General features: G+C 46.2%; 2 protein-coding genes across 4 annotated transcripts in view; one reads left to right on the forward strand and one right to left on the reverse strand.

Annotated features, from left to right (window-relative positions):
- Positions 1 to 1,686, reverse strand: part of TNNI3K (TNNI3 interacting kinase) — a 409,379-nt gene extending 407,693 nt beyond the window's left edge. Inside the window, exon 1 of one of the 3 annotated variants that reach the window (XM_068239216.1) lies at positions 1,042 to 1,677. In XM_068239216.1, coding sequence (XP_068095317.1) covers positions 1,042 to 1,081 — 40 coding nt within the window. In that variant the 5' untranslated portion in view covers positions 1,082 to 1,677. Of the gene's footprint in view, positions 1 to 1,041 lie in introns of all 3 variants that reach the window. The other 2 variants (XM_068239218.1, XM_068239219.1) reach the window with 2 other exon arrangements.
- A 1,833-nt stretch (positions 1,687 to 3,519) lies between these two features.
- LRRIQ3 (leucine rich repeats and IQ motif containing 3) overlaps positions 3,520 to 14,397 on the forward strand; it is a 128,570-nt gene continuing 117,692 nt past the window's right edge. The window contains exon 1 of the mRNA XM_068239221.1: positions 3,520 to 4,093. The gene's annotated coding sequence lies outside the window, so the exon portion shown is untranslated. The remainder of the gene's footprint in view (positions 4,094 to 14,397) is intronic.

Below are 14,397 nucleotides of genomic sequence, written 5' to 3' on the forward strand. Positions count from 1 at the left end.
CTCTTAATGCAGCCCCCATCTCCTATAAAGGGAACTCCAGAGTACTGGGGAAGTCAGGGGCGTAACTAGAAATCCCTGGGCACCCCTGCAAAACTTTGAATGGGGCCGCCTTCCCCCCTCGCTTTCTGCACAGGTAAACTGAGAACCAATATTATTCAATTCGCTAGTGCACACTTGAATGTGTTTTCCCCATGCAGATTAAAACAGCAGAGAAGCACTGCATGCATTGTCTCTATCAATTACATTAGCTTCTGTGATCAAGAGTGCATATTTTGACACAAACAAACACACACGAGCCCATATGCAATTCACTTTTAATCCTGACTTTTCACCTACGTAATATTTTTTCACATCTCCTTATGAATCCATTTTAAACCACCAGCAGGCAAGAAAATACTCCAAATAGTCTTGATAGTACTTTTTCATCAACATTTGGCTACTTTTCCAATTGTAAAATGCTGAAAAGTTAGTTTAAAGAGAAGATAAAAAGTATCTCCTAGGAGATAACACAGGTGAAAAATGTAATTGCATATGGGCCATGGTGTGCAGAAAATGCACACAGTAAACAAACAGACGAGTGTGCTCCCAGCTTCAGCTTATTACACTCACTCTGTCCAACATCATTACAGTACACAGCACAAGAGAGGGGTGGAGAGGCTGGGGGCTGGGCGCTATACACAAGAGCCTGCTGCACACTGAATAGGGACTGTCCACAAATCTTTGACTATAAAACTTTGTATGATTCATTATAAGTGGCTGAACAGATGCAGTCATTAGAACAATCGTGCAGACTTAGAACAATCGTGCAGACAGCAGAAAGCTTTTTCTTTCTGCACCCTTAGTTGTCAGTCTCTCAGGATAGGGAAAATAAACTTCTCCCCCCACCGGGGCCCCCCTGCGGCTGCATCCCGTGCAGAGTCTATTGTTACACCCCTGGGGGAAGCACAAAAGAAATCCTTTATGAGGGAAGTGGGAAGAGGTGGTTAGAGAGGATAAAAGGATAAGCATAAATTACAGCAAATAGGAGAAATGTAACATTACCTGTGCAAGTCTGGGTGGGTCTAGATTTGTAGTTCCCCATGTGTCTCCTCTGTTTTTTTGCTCTTTATGGCAGAGAATTCTGGCGATACAATCCGCGCTGCAAGAACAACGTCCCAACTGCTGGAGAGGCTTTGATAGTCCCCAGCTATAAATAAACCACTCTGCCGATGGAATGTCACACAACAATGACACAGAAGTCAGGCTGAACGGGCCAGAGGAAGACAATGCAAATCTTTGATGACTTTTTGTACAACTTCAAAATCGTCTTGTCGCCTGTTATATACATCTTAAAAGTGAAGTTATTTTGTGCTTTTAGTAAATATTCTTCTGTCTTCTTTTATGTCAAGTGTTTGAATAGATCATTCCCACATTTTTCGCTTTACTGCAGGCTGGCTGATATATTTTTCATGGCTATGTTACATAAATAGATCCTCACAAGCACCTTTATTGCTGTCAATGCAGGGCCCGATGTGAAAATAAATAATTATATATATATCCTCCAACTCATAAAAATGACTTTTTAAGTATCTCATGGTTTTCTTTTATATTTAAAGAGACACTGAAGTCTCGAAACGCCGCATCCCTGCGGCTGAAACCGCAATTAAGACTTCCGAAATACCCGGGGGAAGATTTGGGTAGAGCTTCCTAGTAGAGGCAAAGCCTTGGGCAGTAGCTCTGCCTCTACTCCCGTCAATCTGCTCTGATCGCCATTCGCCACCTCTCCCCGCTCCTCTCAGTCTTCTTTCACTGAGAGGGGCGGGGAGAGGCGGCAATCATCGGTGGATTGACGCACATGCAGGCAGAGCTACAGCCCAAAGCTCTGCCTCCCCCGGGCAGCAAAATCCATGACCAGGAAAGTCGTGGATTTTTGCCCCGGGAGTTAGAGGTGATTAATTGCGATTTCAGCCGCGAGGATGTGGTGTTTTAGGTAGGGCATTAGTGCTAATGAAGATACTGGAGGCAAATGTCCTGAGCCAGAGCCACGATGCATTTCGCCGGTGAAGGCCTCCCACATGCATGGCCGCGTGTCCTCCAGTCACGTGGCAGGGGGAAAAGGACATGCAAGAGATCCTGTGGCTGAGGGGGGCTACATTGCAGGAGTGATTGACAGCTAGGGCCCATGTGGCACTGCTACTGTTTGGGATCCAGACTGTCCTGGGGCCCCATACTGCAGTACCTCCTGTACTGCCCTGAAGGCAGCCCTGGGGCATAGGCCCAATCCAGGACCAATTGCAAAAGAACCAGGAGGCGGAGGACAGCGACGAGGGAACAGTAAGCCTGGAGAGGGCTGGAGGAAGCCCTAGGTATGTATAACCCCCCCCCCCCCCCCCTTGACTCAGGTTTACTTTAATTACGATGGTAAAATATTGGTAATCTTAACCAATATTTTACTATGAACTAACCTGAACCTACTGTCACACAGAACCCTCCCTCTACCAATGCCTATCCTTTAACCCTTCCTCTACTGGTGCTTAATGCTTAACTCCCCCTGTTGGTGCCTAACCTGTAACGTTCCCCTAACCCAGGTGCTGCTTAACCCTTAACTCCTCCTCCCCCCCCCCCCCCCCTTCCTCTGCAAAGCTGCATTTAGAAGCATTACAAGTGAATTTGGGTACCCAGAGGCACTCGATAAAATAGCGGACCCCGCAATTAGCGGGTAGACCTAGCGCCGCAATTTTATCGAGCATATTATTGACCTTATGGCGATGCCCTCTTTTTTCCTGTTTCAATCAGGAAGACCCTCCAGGTTCCCTTGGGGAATGATTCACTGAGGCCTGGTGCACACCAAAAACCGCTGGCAGATCCGCAAAATGTTAGCAGATTTTGAAACGCTTTTTCTTATTTTTCTTTAGCGTTTCACCTAGCATTTTGCGGTTTTGGGAAGCGTTTTTGGTGTAGTAGATTTCATGTATTGTTACAGTAAGCTGTTACTGAACAGCTACTGTAACAAAAAACGACTGGCAAACCGCTCTGAAGTGCGTTTTTCAGAGCAGTTTGCGTTTTTCCTATACTTTATATTGGAGGCAGAAACTCCTCCGCAATCCAAAATCTGCAGCAGCCCGGGAGTATGCGTTTCTGCAAAACACCTCCCGCTCTGGTGTGCACCAGCCCATTGAAATACATTACCCTAGCGTTTCCACCTCCGCAATCAGATCTGAAAACGCGACCGAACCGCTCTGGTGTGCACTAGGCCTAAGGCCTCTTTCCACGCGCAGTTGATAGGCAGTGAAATGCCTCTCAAACTCTCACAGCTGCTTGCTGCTGCCTGGCAACTGCTCACTGCTGCCTGGTAACTGCTTGCTGAGCACACAGTTCAGCTGCCCATGGAATAGAGGCCTTATACAAATGAATGGGAAGAGGTGCATGGGCTCCAGTGAAATGCCTTTTAAACTCTCACAACTGCTTGCTGCTGCCTGGCAACTGCTCACTGCTGCCTGGCAACTGCTCACTGCTGCCTGGTAACTGCTTGTCGAGCACACAGTTCAACTGCCCGTGGAAAAGAGGCCTTATAAAATTAATGGGAAGAGGGGCATGGGCTCCAGTGAAATGCCTCTTAAACTCTCACAGCTGCTCACTGCTGCCTGGCAACTGCTTGCTGAGCACACAGTTCAACTGCCCGTGGAAAAGAGGCCTTATAAAATTAATGGGAAGAGGGACATGGACTCCCTATCAACATACAGTATGAGTGACAGAAGGAAATGAAAAGGGGAAGTGAAAAAGATAAAGGGCACTAAAGAATATATTTTTAACATCTAATGAAGTATTTCTTTAAGAACAAATGTAGCGCCGGCGGGCTGGAAAGGCGCGCTTTATTTCAGCGATAAATTCCATATGGAACGTGGCAGAGAATGCCAAGGAACAGAGCTCTCCATCAGCCATCACAATTAGTCTATAAAGCATTCTGCGTAATAACTGACCTACTTTACAGGCACTTAATGACAAGATGGAGGGACGCGCTCGACAAGAGAGAGAGACTCATGTTTGTGCATCGGAGGAGACTGCTTTGCAATATTGCAGCGTATAATAGATCACACAGCTGGAGCCCATCACGGTATCATTAGAATATTAATAATATTTATTTGCTCCTCAGATTCGGAGGAGATGAATGCTCCGCGTCTGCGAGTGGAAACGCATCTCAATCTTTCCTGAATACGCTTTAATGTCTGTCTGATGTCACTTTTATATATACTTGAAGTGGAAACAGATTATTCATTGACTGGTTCAAAATGATTATCTTATTCATCTGTGCGGCGCTGGAAAAAACGCCGTCATGCGGATTAGAACGGTTCCTGTCGGGCCTCGTCCTGAAAAGCTTGCGATCTAATTCTCTGCTGCCTTAGAAGTAAATGATGAGCCATTAAGTCGGCTAAGTGCTAATCTGAAAGATAGTACTGTGGAATTTCTTAAAGGACAACTGAAGTGAGAGGGATGTGGAGGCTGCCATATTTTATTTCCTTTTAAAGGATACCCAAACTGACTTGTGACATGATGAGATAGACATGCGTATGTACAGTGCCTAGCACACAAATAATTATGCTGTGTTCCTTTTTTTCTTTCTCTGCCTAAAAGAGAGTTAAATATCAGGTATGTAAGTGGCTGACTCAGTCCTGACTCAGACAGGAAGTGACTGCAGTGTGACCCTCACTGATAAGAAATTCCAACTATAAAACACTTTCCTAGCAGAAAATGGATTCTGAGAGCAAGAAAGAGATAAAAAGAGGAATTTCTTATCAGTGAGGGTCATACTGTAGTCACTTCCTGTCTGAGTCAGGACTGAGTCAGCCACTTACATACCTGATATTTAACTCTTTCAGGCAGAGAAAGAAAAAAAGGAGCACAGCATAGTTATTTGTGTGCTAGGAACTGTACATACACATGTCTATCTCATCATGTCACATGTCAGTTCGGGTATTCTTTAAGCAATGCCAGTTGCCTTCCCATCCTGCCAAACCTCTGCCTCTAATACATTTAGTCATAGCCTCTGAACAAGCATGCAGCAGATCGTGTGTTTGACATTATTGTCAGATCTGAAAAGATTAGCTGCATGCTTGTTCCTGGTGTGATTCAGAAACTACTGCAGCCAAATAGATCATCAGGGCTGCCAAGCAATTGGCATTGTTTAATTTCCCTGGCGGTATGATTATTTCTGGATTGCAGGGTCTTTTCAGCACGTTTCAGACCCTAAAATCAGGGGGAAAAAATCATGCTGCCAGAATGCCTGCAGCAGCCCCAGCACTTACTCACCTCCCTGGGCTCCAGGGCTGCAATTTTCCCTCCGTCCTCCGGGTGGCGCTGTAACTCTGTAGTGAGATCACTGACGGCGATCTCACCAGAGTGATTCAGAGTAGTGATGCTCTCCGGATTGAATTCTGAAAATTACTTTCATTCGGATTTCATCCTTCTAATTAATGCAGCTGAGCGGGTGGGCGGGGGTTAAACTTACCCAGCATCCGTCTTCTTTCATCCATCCCATGGCGCCTGCCACGCTGCGTTCCAGGCCGCGGCCATTTGACTACAAACACTTCTTCTTCCGGGTTGAAGGAGGAAGTGTTTGTAGTCATGTGACCGTGGCTTGGAATGCAGCGTGGGAGGTGCCATGGGACGGATGAAAGACGACGGATGCAGGGTAAGTTTAAGGAGGAAGTGTTTGTAGTCACGTGACCGTGGCTTGGAATGCAGCGTGGGAGCTGCCATGGGACGGATGAAAGACGACGGATGCTGGGTAAGTTTAAGGAGGAAGTGTTTGTAGTCACGTGACCGTGGCTTGGAATGCAGCGTGGGAGGTGCCATGGGACGGATGAAAGAAGACGGATGCTAGGTAAGTTTAAGGAGGAAGTGTTTGTAGTCATGTGACAGTGGCTTGGAATGCAGCATGGGAGGTGCCATGGGACGGATGAAAGAAGACGGATGCTAGGTAAGTTTAAGGAGGAAGTGTTTGTAGTCATGTGACAGTGGCTTGGAATGCAGCGTGAGAGCTGCCATGGGACGGATGAAAGAAGACGGATGCTGGGTAAATTTAACCCCCCTTCACCCACCGACTCAGCTGCATTAACTAGGCAGATGAAATCCAAATGAAAATCACTCTGATTTCATCCGTCGCTCATCGCTGATTCAGAGCTTCGGAGGACAGGAAGGAGAATGGCTACCGACATCCAGATCCCGCGATAAGTGAGTAAAAACGTCCGCTGCGCGCTGTAATCTGCATTGAGCTCCCAGTGGCTAGCTTGACTGTAGCTTGGGCTTACCACCAGGGAGGTTAAAAGGAAATTATTATGGCAGCCTCCATATTCTTCTCTCTTCAGTTGTCTTTCAAGCCTTGTATACAGGTTAGAACACTGTTCTCATTCAGAATCAGGACCGTTAATTCATTGTTAGAGTAATAGTTTTAAGGAGCAAACACACATCCAATTTTGATTGGCCAATGATTGTCCAATTTTACTCCTTCCATGGCGAATGGGAGAAAATCATTTTTACTTACCCGAGTCTTCTTCCAGCCCCTTGTAGTCTGTCAGCTCTCTTGATAACCTTCCTGTCCCATCCAATGTGCTCTTGTGAGGTCTGCACAATGCAGCTGGGTTGTGGGGCACTGCGCATGCACTGCTCAAGGCTGGAAGTGTTTTGTGCAAGCGCAATTACAGTGTTAATGAACTTAGCATACGCAGAACACTCCCAGCCGCGGGAGCAAGACGGGTGAGCACGCTTGGCCGCACTGCGCCGACTGGCCCATTTACCGGGGTGGATTGCGGAGGCTGCAGGCAGCGGTAGGGTTGCCACCTCATCCCTTTAAATACCGGCACATCTAAGTTATACAGGTTCTGGGGCTATTCACATATAACCAGTGCCTAAACTGCATATAACTAGCCACAAGGCATGTATGATTCATATTTGCCAGTATTTAAAAGGTATTTAAAGGCAACAAGGGAGCAATCAGGCCGAAGGGGGCTGGAGGGAGCCCCAGGTATGTATAAAAGTTTTTATTCTCTTGTCTCAGGTACACTTTAAAGTGAACCTCCAGACTAAAAATCTACTCCGCAGAACTGAAAAGGCTTAGTGTTTCTCTAACAGTTTCACAGCATCAGAACGTTGTTTTTATTATAGAAGTCTAATTTTTAGCTGCATTTTTAGCTAAGCTCCGCCCCATCGAAGAAAACTGCCCAGGCTTTTTTCCTCTGATGATGTGCAAAGCATGATGGGATTTCCTATGTTGTTATTCACGTTGCCTAGCAACTGGGAGGGGTGATCAGGACACAGGACAGTTGGAACTGTGTCTCATGCTCCCTGTCACCTTCTTTCAACCAAAAAGATGGCTGCCCTTATGAAATCACAAATATTTGCCTGTTCTTTTAAAACAGGGTGGGTAAGAGATTATATTACCTATCTATTTTAATTAACATAACTAATGTAACTTAATGATAGTATGTTTGTTTAGGCTGGAGTTCCTCTTTAACAAAGGAGAGATATGAACAATGCTCATTGTATTTAGTATCTGTGCTTTAAGGTGGCCATACACTGGCCCGATTTGCGGCAGTTTCGACAGCAGATTCGATCACTGGGATCGAATCTGCTGCCAATCGTTCGCGCAACACGCACCCGCCGATCCGATTTCCTCCCGAAATCGGATAGGTCCGTCGATCGCGCCGTGCGGGAAATTACCCTCGATCGCCCGCGGGTAGGGAGCGCGTCGCTAGCGGCGGCCGATCCGATCAGGTATACATTACCTGAGGCTGGCTCCCGGGCATCCCGTCCGTCACTGCTCCCGTCATGGCACCTCCGGCATCCTCGTATAACTTCCGCTGTCATGCCAGTGACAGCGGAAGTACAACTAGAGGGCGCTCTATTTGAACTTCCGCTGTCACTGGTGTGATAGCTTAAGTTCTATGCGGATGCCGGAGCCGGAGGTGCCACATGACGGGGACATCACGCCCGGGAGCCAGCCTCAGGTAATGTATACCGGCGGGGGGAGCGGCGGCAGCACCACCACAACAGATTGTGATCGGTTTCAGGCTGAAATCGATTCACAATCTGTTTGCAGGAAAGGCAGCCATAGGATCCCTCTCTGATCAGATTCGATCAGATAGGGATCTGTCAGCTGGTCGATCTGATGGCACATCGACCAGTGTATGGCTGCCTTAATAGAGACATTGTAATCCTATAAATTATTTATAGACACATGAGCACTGTTTGTATATCATTTCATTTTACAGTTTATTAATATTTATTTTCCCAGCGATTAGTCACACAAGAAATCCAGGCGGGATTTGTGTATTTATTGTGAGATAATGCAGCTAATTCACCAGCCGAGTTTTATCTTCCACCTCCAGCTTGGGCAGGAGCGCGCTGGACTCTAATGGAGCCAACCATAACCACCGATTCTTGGTTTAATTGCATTAAACAGGTTACACAGTTAACTAGGTTAACAATAGACTTTAATTCATTGAGCAACAAGCCAACCTTCCAGTGCAATGGAAAGAAAGGCAGAACTCTAAAGCCCCATCTACATGATACAATTCCATGTGCAATCGATCGAATTCGATTGGATCGATTAAATCCGACATGTCCGATCGGGACTCAACCGATAGTGTGATCGATTTTGGTTAGTCATCAATGCAAAATCGACCACACTATTGAGTCCTGATCGGACATGTCGGACTTAATCGATTGAATCGAATTCAATCGACCGCACATGGAATTGTATCGTGTAGATGGGGCTTAAAGGGACCCATACACTGGTCGATTTCAGCCATCGATCGATTCTATCAAATCTATCGACTTGCGGGTGATTTCGATCGATTTGATCTAGCTGACAGGATGGAAAATGTAGGTCGATCTGCTGCCAGCCCATATGGCCTTTAGATTTGCATTGGATCTAATGGTCCAATAAAGTATTTAGATCGATTTCCAATAGATTTCCTCTGTCCCTAGTGTGTGGCACACATCAGATAGATTTCTGTCAGATGCCTGTCAAGTTAAATCTGACAGGAATCTATCTGATGGTCGAATCTGCTGCAAATCTATAAAGTGTATGGCCACCTTAAAGAGAACCTGAACTGAAAATAAAAAGTAAAAAAAACAAACAAACATACACAGGTCATACTTACCTCCTGTGTAGTCTACTCCTCAATATCTTTCTCCTCTCCTGCATCCCATTTGGCCACTGTGATCAATGGAATTATCTGTTCTCCATTGTAAAAATGGCCATTACCCCTAACAGCTTCCTGGTCAGCACACTGTTAAACTGTAATATCACCCACTTGAGCCATAGGTAAACATGGACGTTACCTTGCACATTCAGTTGTAACTGACAGTTGCTGATATATAACTGACAGCAACTGGTATATTTCAGTTTTGACAAAATATTGTCAGAACTGGAAGGGATCACTGTAAGAAGAAAATGGTGAGCTTCTTAGAGGAACTGACAGTGAGGTAAGTATGTAATATTCATTTCCAGCTACGTCATGTGTTTATTTGAAATAATTTTACTCACTTCAGGTTCCCTTTAAGGGTAGCAACACACTAGGCACAATCGCATATGCATTTTCCACTATGTGCTATGGGGAAAACTCATGCGATTCTGCCTAGTGTGTTTCCTCCGTGAGTCTTCAGAAGTTAAAAAAGCCAACCTGAACTTAGAACTTCCTCTCTGCTCTAAAAGATAAGCAACAGCATAATAACCTATAAAAAAACCATTTCTTTGCTACAGCTGATAGAAATCATGCAACAAAACTGCAGTGTGTCTACGTCCTGCTTTCATGGAAGCAGACATAGGGCTAACATCACGTGTTAACAAATTATCTGCTCTGCCAAGATTCCTGAGCAGATACAGCGGAGAGATGAAATTACAATTATGATGATTAGTCACAGGTGAGGGGGAATAAGGCTAAACTCTCTAAATACATACAGGGTGCATTTCCCTCTGTTTTCCTTCTGTCCTGTGCAAGTTCAGGTCCACTTCCTCCATATCCTCAAAATTGCTCCAAAGAGGAGCCTCCCATGATGCACTAAATCAGAGGGACGGGAAAACAGTGACATCATCACACCCTGCTCAACCTTTCAAGCATACAGCGAGTCCAGTGCTAGTGTAAGGGCCAGAACGCCTTGAGGGCCACGGCAGCAGATAAGGAGTTGGAGTAGGGAGGGCAGTGTACAGTGACTGTGACAATGTTTCCCCTCCCATTGAGGCCATTGCTGCTGATTTTGCTTATGTATCCTGTGTATGACTTCATGACCAATGTTCGAGGAAGTATCTTCAGTGAAACACAAATCAGAGAACCTTCTCACATCTCCATGGGTGTGCATGGTGGTTTCTCAATGTTTGGCCTCCTTCACATGGAGAGATGCAGGCACCGGGCAGCTGCTCCTGAGGACCTGCTTGGTGCTTGCAAGCGCTCGACACAGGTAGTGAGAAGATATTGGTCCTGTTGATGTACACCTGAGCATCGCAGCAGCTGAATTCAGACCTGTAGCAGTTCCTTGCTGACAGGGACGTTTCTTGCTTTTTTGTCACTCCAGGCAAGAAGTCCTGTGTCACCGCCCCCCCCCCCCCCCCCACCGTTCCAAAAAAAAAACCACACACACCCAAACACCAGTGAATATAAACCATGTGCCGTATAGGGTGGATGCATAATACAGGAAGTCCGAACAACCCAGCAATCCTGTCGCATTTCGTTGCACACCCACTCCCTGCACTACCCTAGCTTAGTTTGTAAATGCAGAGTATAGTGCAGCAGAAGCTGTGCTCTCACCTCTCTCCGCTGGAGTCCAGTGCTGTGCTTTCACCTGTCCACTCACCACTCGCCCTAGTGCCCTGCATCTCTTACCATATGTAGCATGATTACACACTACAAAAGGAGAGTGAGGCGCCAGCACTAAAGGCAGAAGAAAACAGACAGGATGGTTGCACAGCCACAGCACTGGACTCCAGAGGAGAGGTTAGAGCACAGCTTCTGCTGCTCTATACTTTGTCTTTACACATTGTACTGAGGGAACGCATGAGGGAGACGGGAACAGCTAGGTCGCTATCAAGGATGGGCCAAAGTCATTGCTTGCCTAACGCATCAGAGGTGGCACAGAAGGAGGCACAAACACCCATGGGGAGTGTGCAGGAAAGAAGCAAGCACAAAGGGAGACAGAAGGAGGCACAGGGGGACACAGAGGCTAGAGGTGGCATGGGGGACTGAAGGTGGCACAAAGGGGGGCAGGAGACACAAACACCTGTGAAGGCATGGCATAGTTGAGGAGGTGTGGCTTGGGAGCAAGGCTTAGTTTGGGGCAGGGCTTACTCAGCATGGTGCACCCCTGGACCAATGGCACTCCAAGCAGTGGCCTGGAATGCCTATGCCTAAAAACACCCATGCTTGCTGCTGTGTAGGTGCGTTACAAATCGACTGGTGTAGTAATCGGCTGATAGTTTTACCAATTTGGCTGCATTATTTTGAATATTGACCATCGGATCAGAGCATGCATGTCAAACTCCACCAGTGGGCCAAATCCGACCTACAGAGCCATCAAATTTGGCCCCCAAGTGGTTTTCCCAGTTTGCATTACAGTATGTTTGGCACTCTCTAGACCACAGAAAAGCTGTATTGAAGGTAAAGCCTTAGATCACAGGGAACTGTATGGGGAGGGGGGGAGGTGTCACTAGACACCAGGGAACTGTATGGGTAGGGGAGGGAGAGGAGTTACTAGACAGCAGGGAAGTGTATAGGGGAGGGAGCCCCTAGATACCTGGGAACTGTATATGGGAGGCAGGACCACTGAACACCAGGGAACTGTATAGAGGAGGGTAGAGGGCTACTAGGCACCAGGCAACTGTATAGGGGAGGGGGCCATTAGACCCCAGGGAACTTTATAAGGGAGGAAGGTAGCCACTAGACATTGAGGTCAGCTTGAAACTTGGCCCCAGCGCTCAACTTTGACCCACTTTGTATTTGAGTTTGATACATGTGAAACAGAGTTTATATAACCTGACAAGCACGCTGTTCAACTGTGAGCTTTTTTTAAAATGAACCATTTTTTTTTGCCTAACATTTGAACCTCACAAATTTTGGTGTTTTTGATTATTTTTGTAATCATATTTAATTTTACATGAAGGAAATATTTTAGTTGCCAGGGTACCTACAGTGACTTTAAACAGATGCCGGGAATGCAGCGATGTGATACAGTCTGAAGCGGGCTGCTCGTTCCTGCCATTAACTTGATTTAAAAAAAAAATTAATTACCTGCTGCCTGGCTATTACAATTATCAGCGCTCTGCTTCCCCACTCCACTAATCTGCCCAAACACCTTTCTAATGGAAGTCGGGATGCCATTCTCTGGGTAATCCATCACCCAATATTCCACTGACATGACAGCGCAGACAATTCCACTCCAATTACAACTTTTCTTCTCTTTTTAAAAAAATAAAATAATCCATTACAGAAGTAAGAAGTTCTGGCCGGCACAGCCATTCGCAGAAGCTGGATTATCAATGCAGTGGTGAAATCCAAGCTTTTCTAAGAAAAAGGATTACACTGTCCCTTCAAAGTGTACCTGTCATTATTAAGATAAATTTTGAGAATTAGCAACATTTAAAGAGTAACTGTAACCAAGGATTGAACTTCATCCCAATCAGTAGCTGATTCCCCCTTTTCCCGTGAGAAATCTATTCCTTTTTTCAAACGGATCATCAGGGGGCTCTGTATGGCTGATATTGTGGTGAAACCCCTCCCACAGTGTGATGTCAGCACCTAGGTACTGACATGCACACTGTGGGAGCCTTGTTGCATTGTGGGAAATAACAGCTGTTTCCAACTGTCAACAAAGCAAGCAGCATCTCCTTCCAGTGACATCACCTGCCAGCAGTAAAAAATGTCACCATGTGATAAAGGTCAGAATGTAAATCAGGGAAAAGAAAGATTTTACAATGAGCAAACACTGACTAAATCATTTATACATAATTACGGCAAAAATGGGCCAGGACATTATTTGAATTGAGAATGTATGTTCTCTCCTTGTTTGTGTAGGTAACCTTGGTGTACTCTGGTTTCCACTTTATTTATTCATTTTAAAATGGAAGGATTACAAGTCCAGGGCTGTAAATCACAGTTTCTTTGGCAGTGGGTCAGTTGCATGAAGATGGCCATACATCTAGCGATATAACGCAGAAAACAGAGAGCCAAATATAGTGTAGGATGTATTGGAACAGGGAGGAAAAATGAATCGTAAGTAAAACACTTACAAACCTGGGTTACCATTTAGGCAACCACTGGATAAGCAGGTGGGGAGATTAGGCCCGTCCCCACTGAGGGCTAAGATGTCGCTCTCTGTAGATAGGAGAAAAGAGGGTGTACCACCATTCCACCTGGGGTGGATAACTTGATATAAAGATGTACAGAGGCGCCAAAAGGATAACATGTGCTAAGAAGTTTAAAACGTTCAGGTGGCGGTGGTGGACCAGCCACACCAAAACAGACACGATGCTGTCGCTTGAGGTAGTGATAATTTATTCAAATACTAAGGAGTATTTGAATGAATTATCACTACCTCAAGCGACAGCATCGTGTCTGTTTTGGTGTGGCTGGTCCACCACCGCCACCTGAACGTTTTAAACTTCTTAGCACATGTTATCCTTTTGGTGCTTCTGTACATCTTTATACATCTAGCGATGATGGGCAGATTCCACCAAGAGACAAATCTTTCTCTGATCAAATCTGATTAGAGGGAGAACTGTCGGCTGCCCATACACCGCAGAACCGATTCCAGCATGAATTCTCTCTCGCCGCTGCCCCCTAGTGTATAAATGTGCTTTATACATTACCTGTCCCATGTTGCCCACCACACAGTGCCCATCTGTCTCCCGCGTCTTCCGTTTGTGCCAACGTATAGCACGTGGCGTGTGTGACATCACAAACGTCACGTGCTAAACGCCATCACATGTGAAGTGCAAATGGAGGAGCGGTAAGCAGAAGACAAATGGGCACCACGCAGCGGGCAACATAGGACAGGTAGGAGGGGGGGTGCATTTATACACTAGGAGGAGCAGCAGCAAGGCGGCTCAATTCCTGAGAGAATTCATGCTGAAATCGTTAGGGAAATCAGCCTGTGGTGTATGGGCAGCCGACAGATCTACCTCTAAACCAAAGCTGGTGTTAGCTACAATGGGGCCCTGGGGCAAAAGTAACCTGACACCCCCCCCCCCCCCCCCGACACCCACCTTCTTCCCCCTCATTATAGTAGTCAGATGTGTCCCTAACAAACCCCACCCACCCCGCAGCATTACGGAGGCAGTTGTGACAGGCAGACACTCCCTTCCTCCGAGTCCCAGGTGCTGGAAGCCCAGATATGAACTTCCTCCTTTTCACAACAGGCACTAGAACC

Source organism: Hyperolius riggenbachi, chromosome 6 (genome assembly GCF_040937935.1).
Source record: "Hyperolius riggenbachi isolate aHypRig1 chromosome 6, aHypRig1.pri, whole genome shotgun sequence".
Classification (NCBI taxonomy): Eukaryota; Metazoa; Chordata; class Amphibia; order Anura; family Hyperoliidae; genus Hyperolius; species Hyperolius riggenbachi.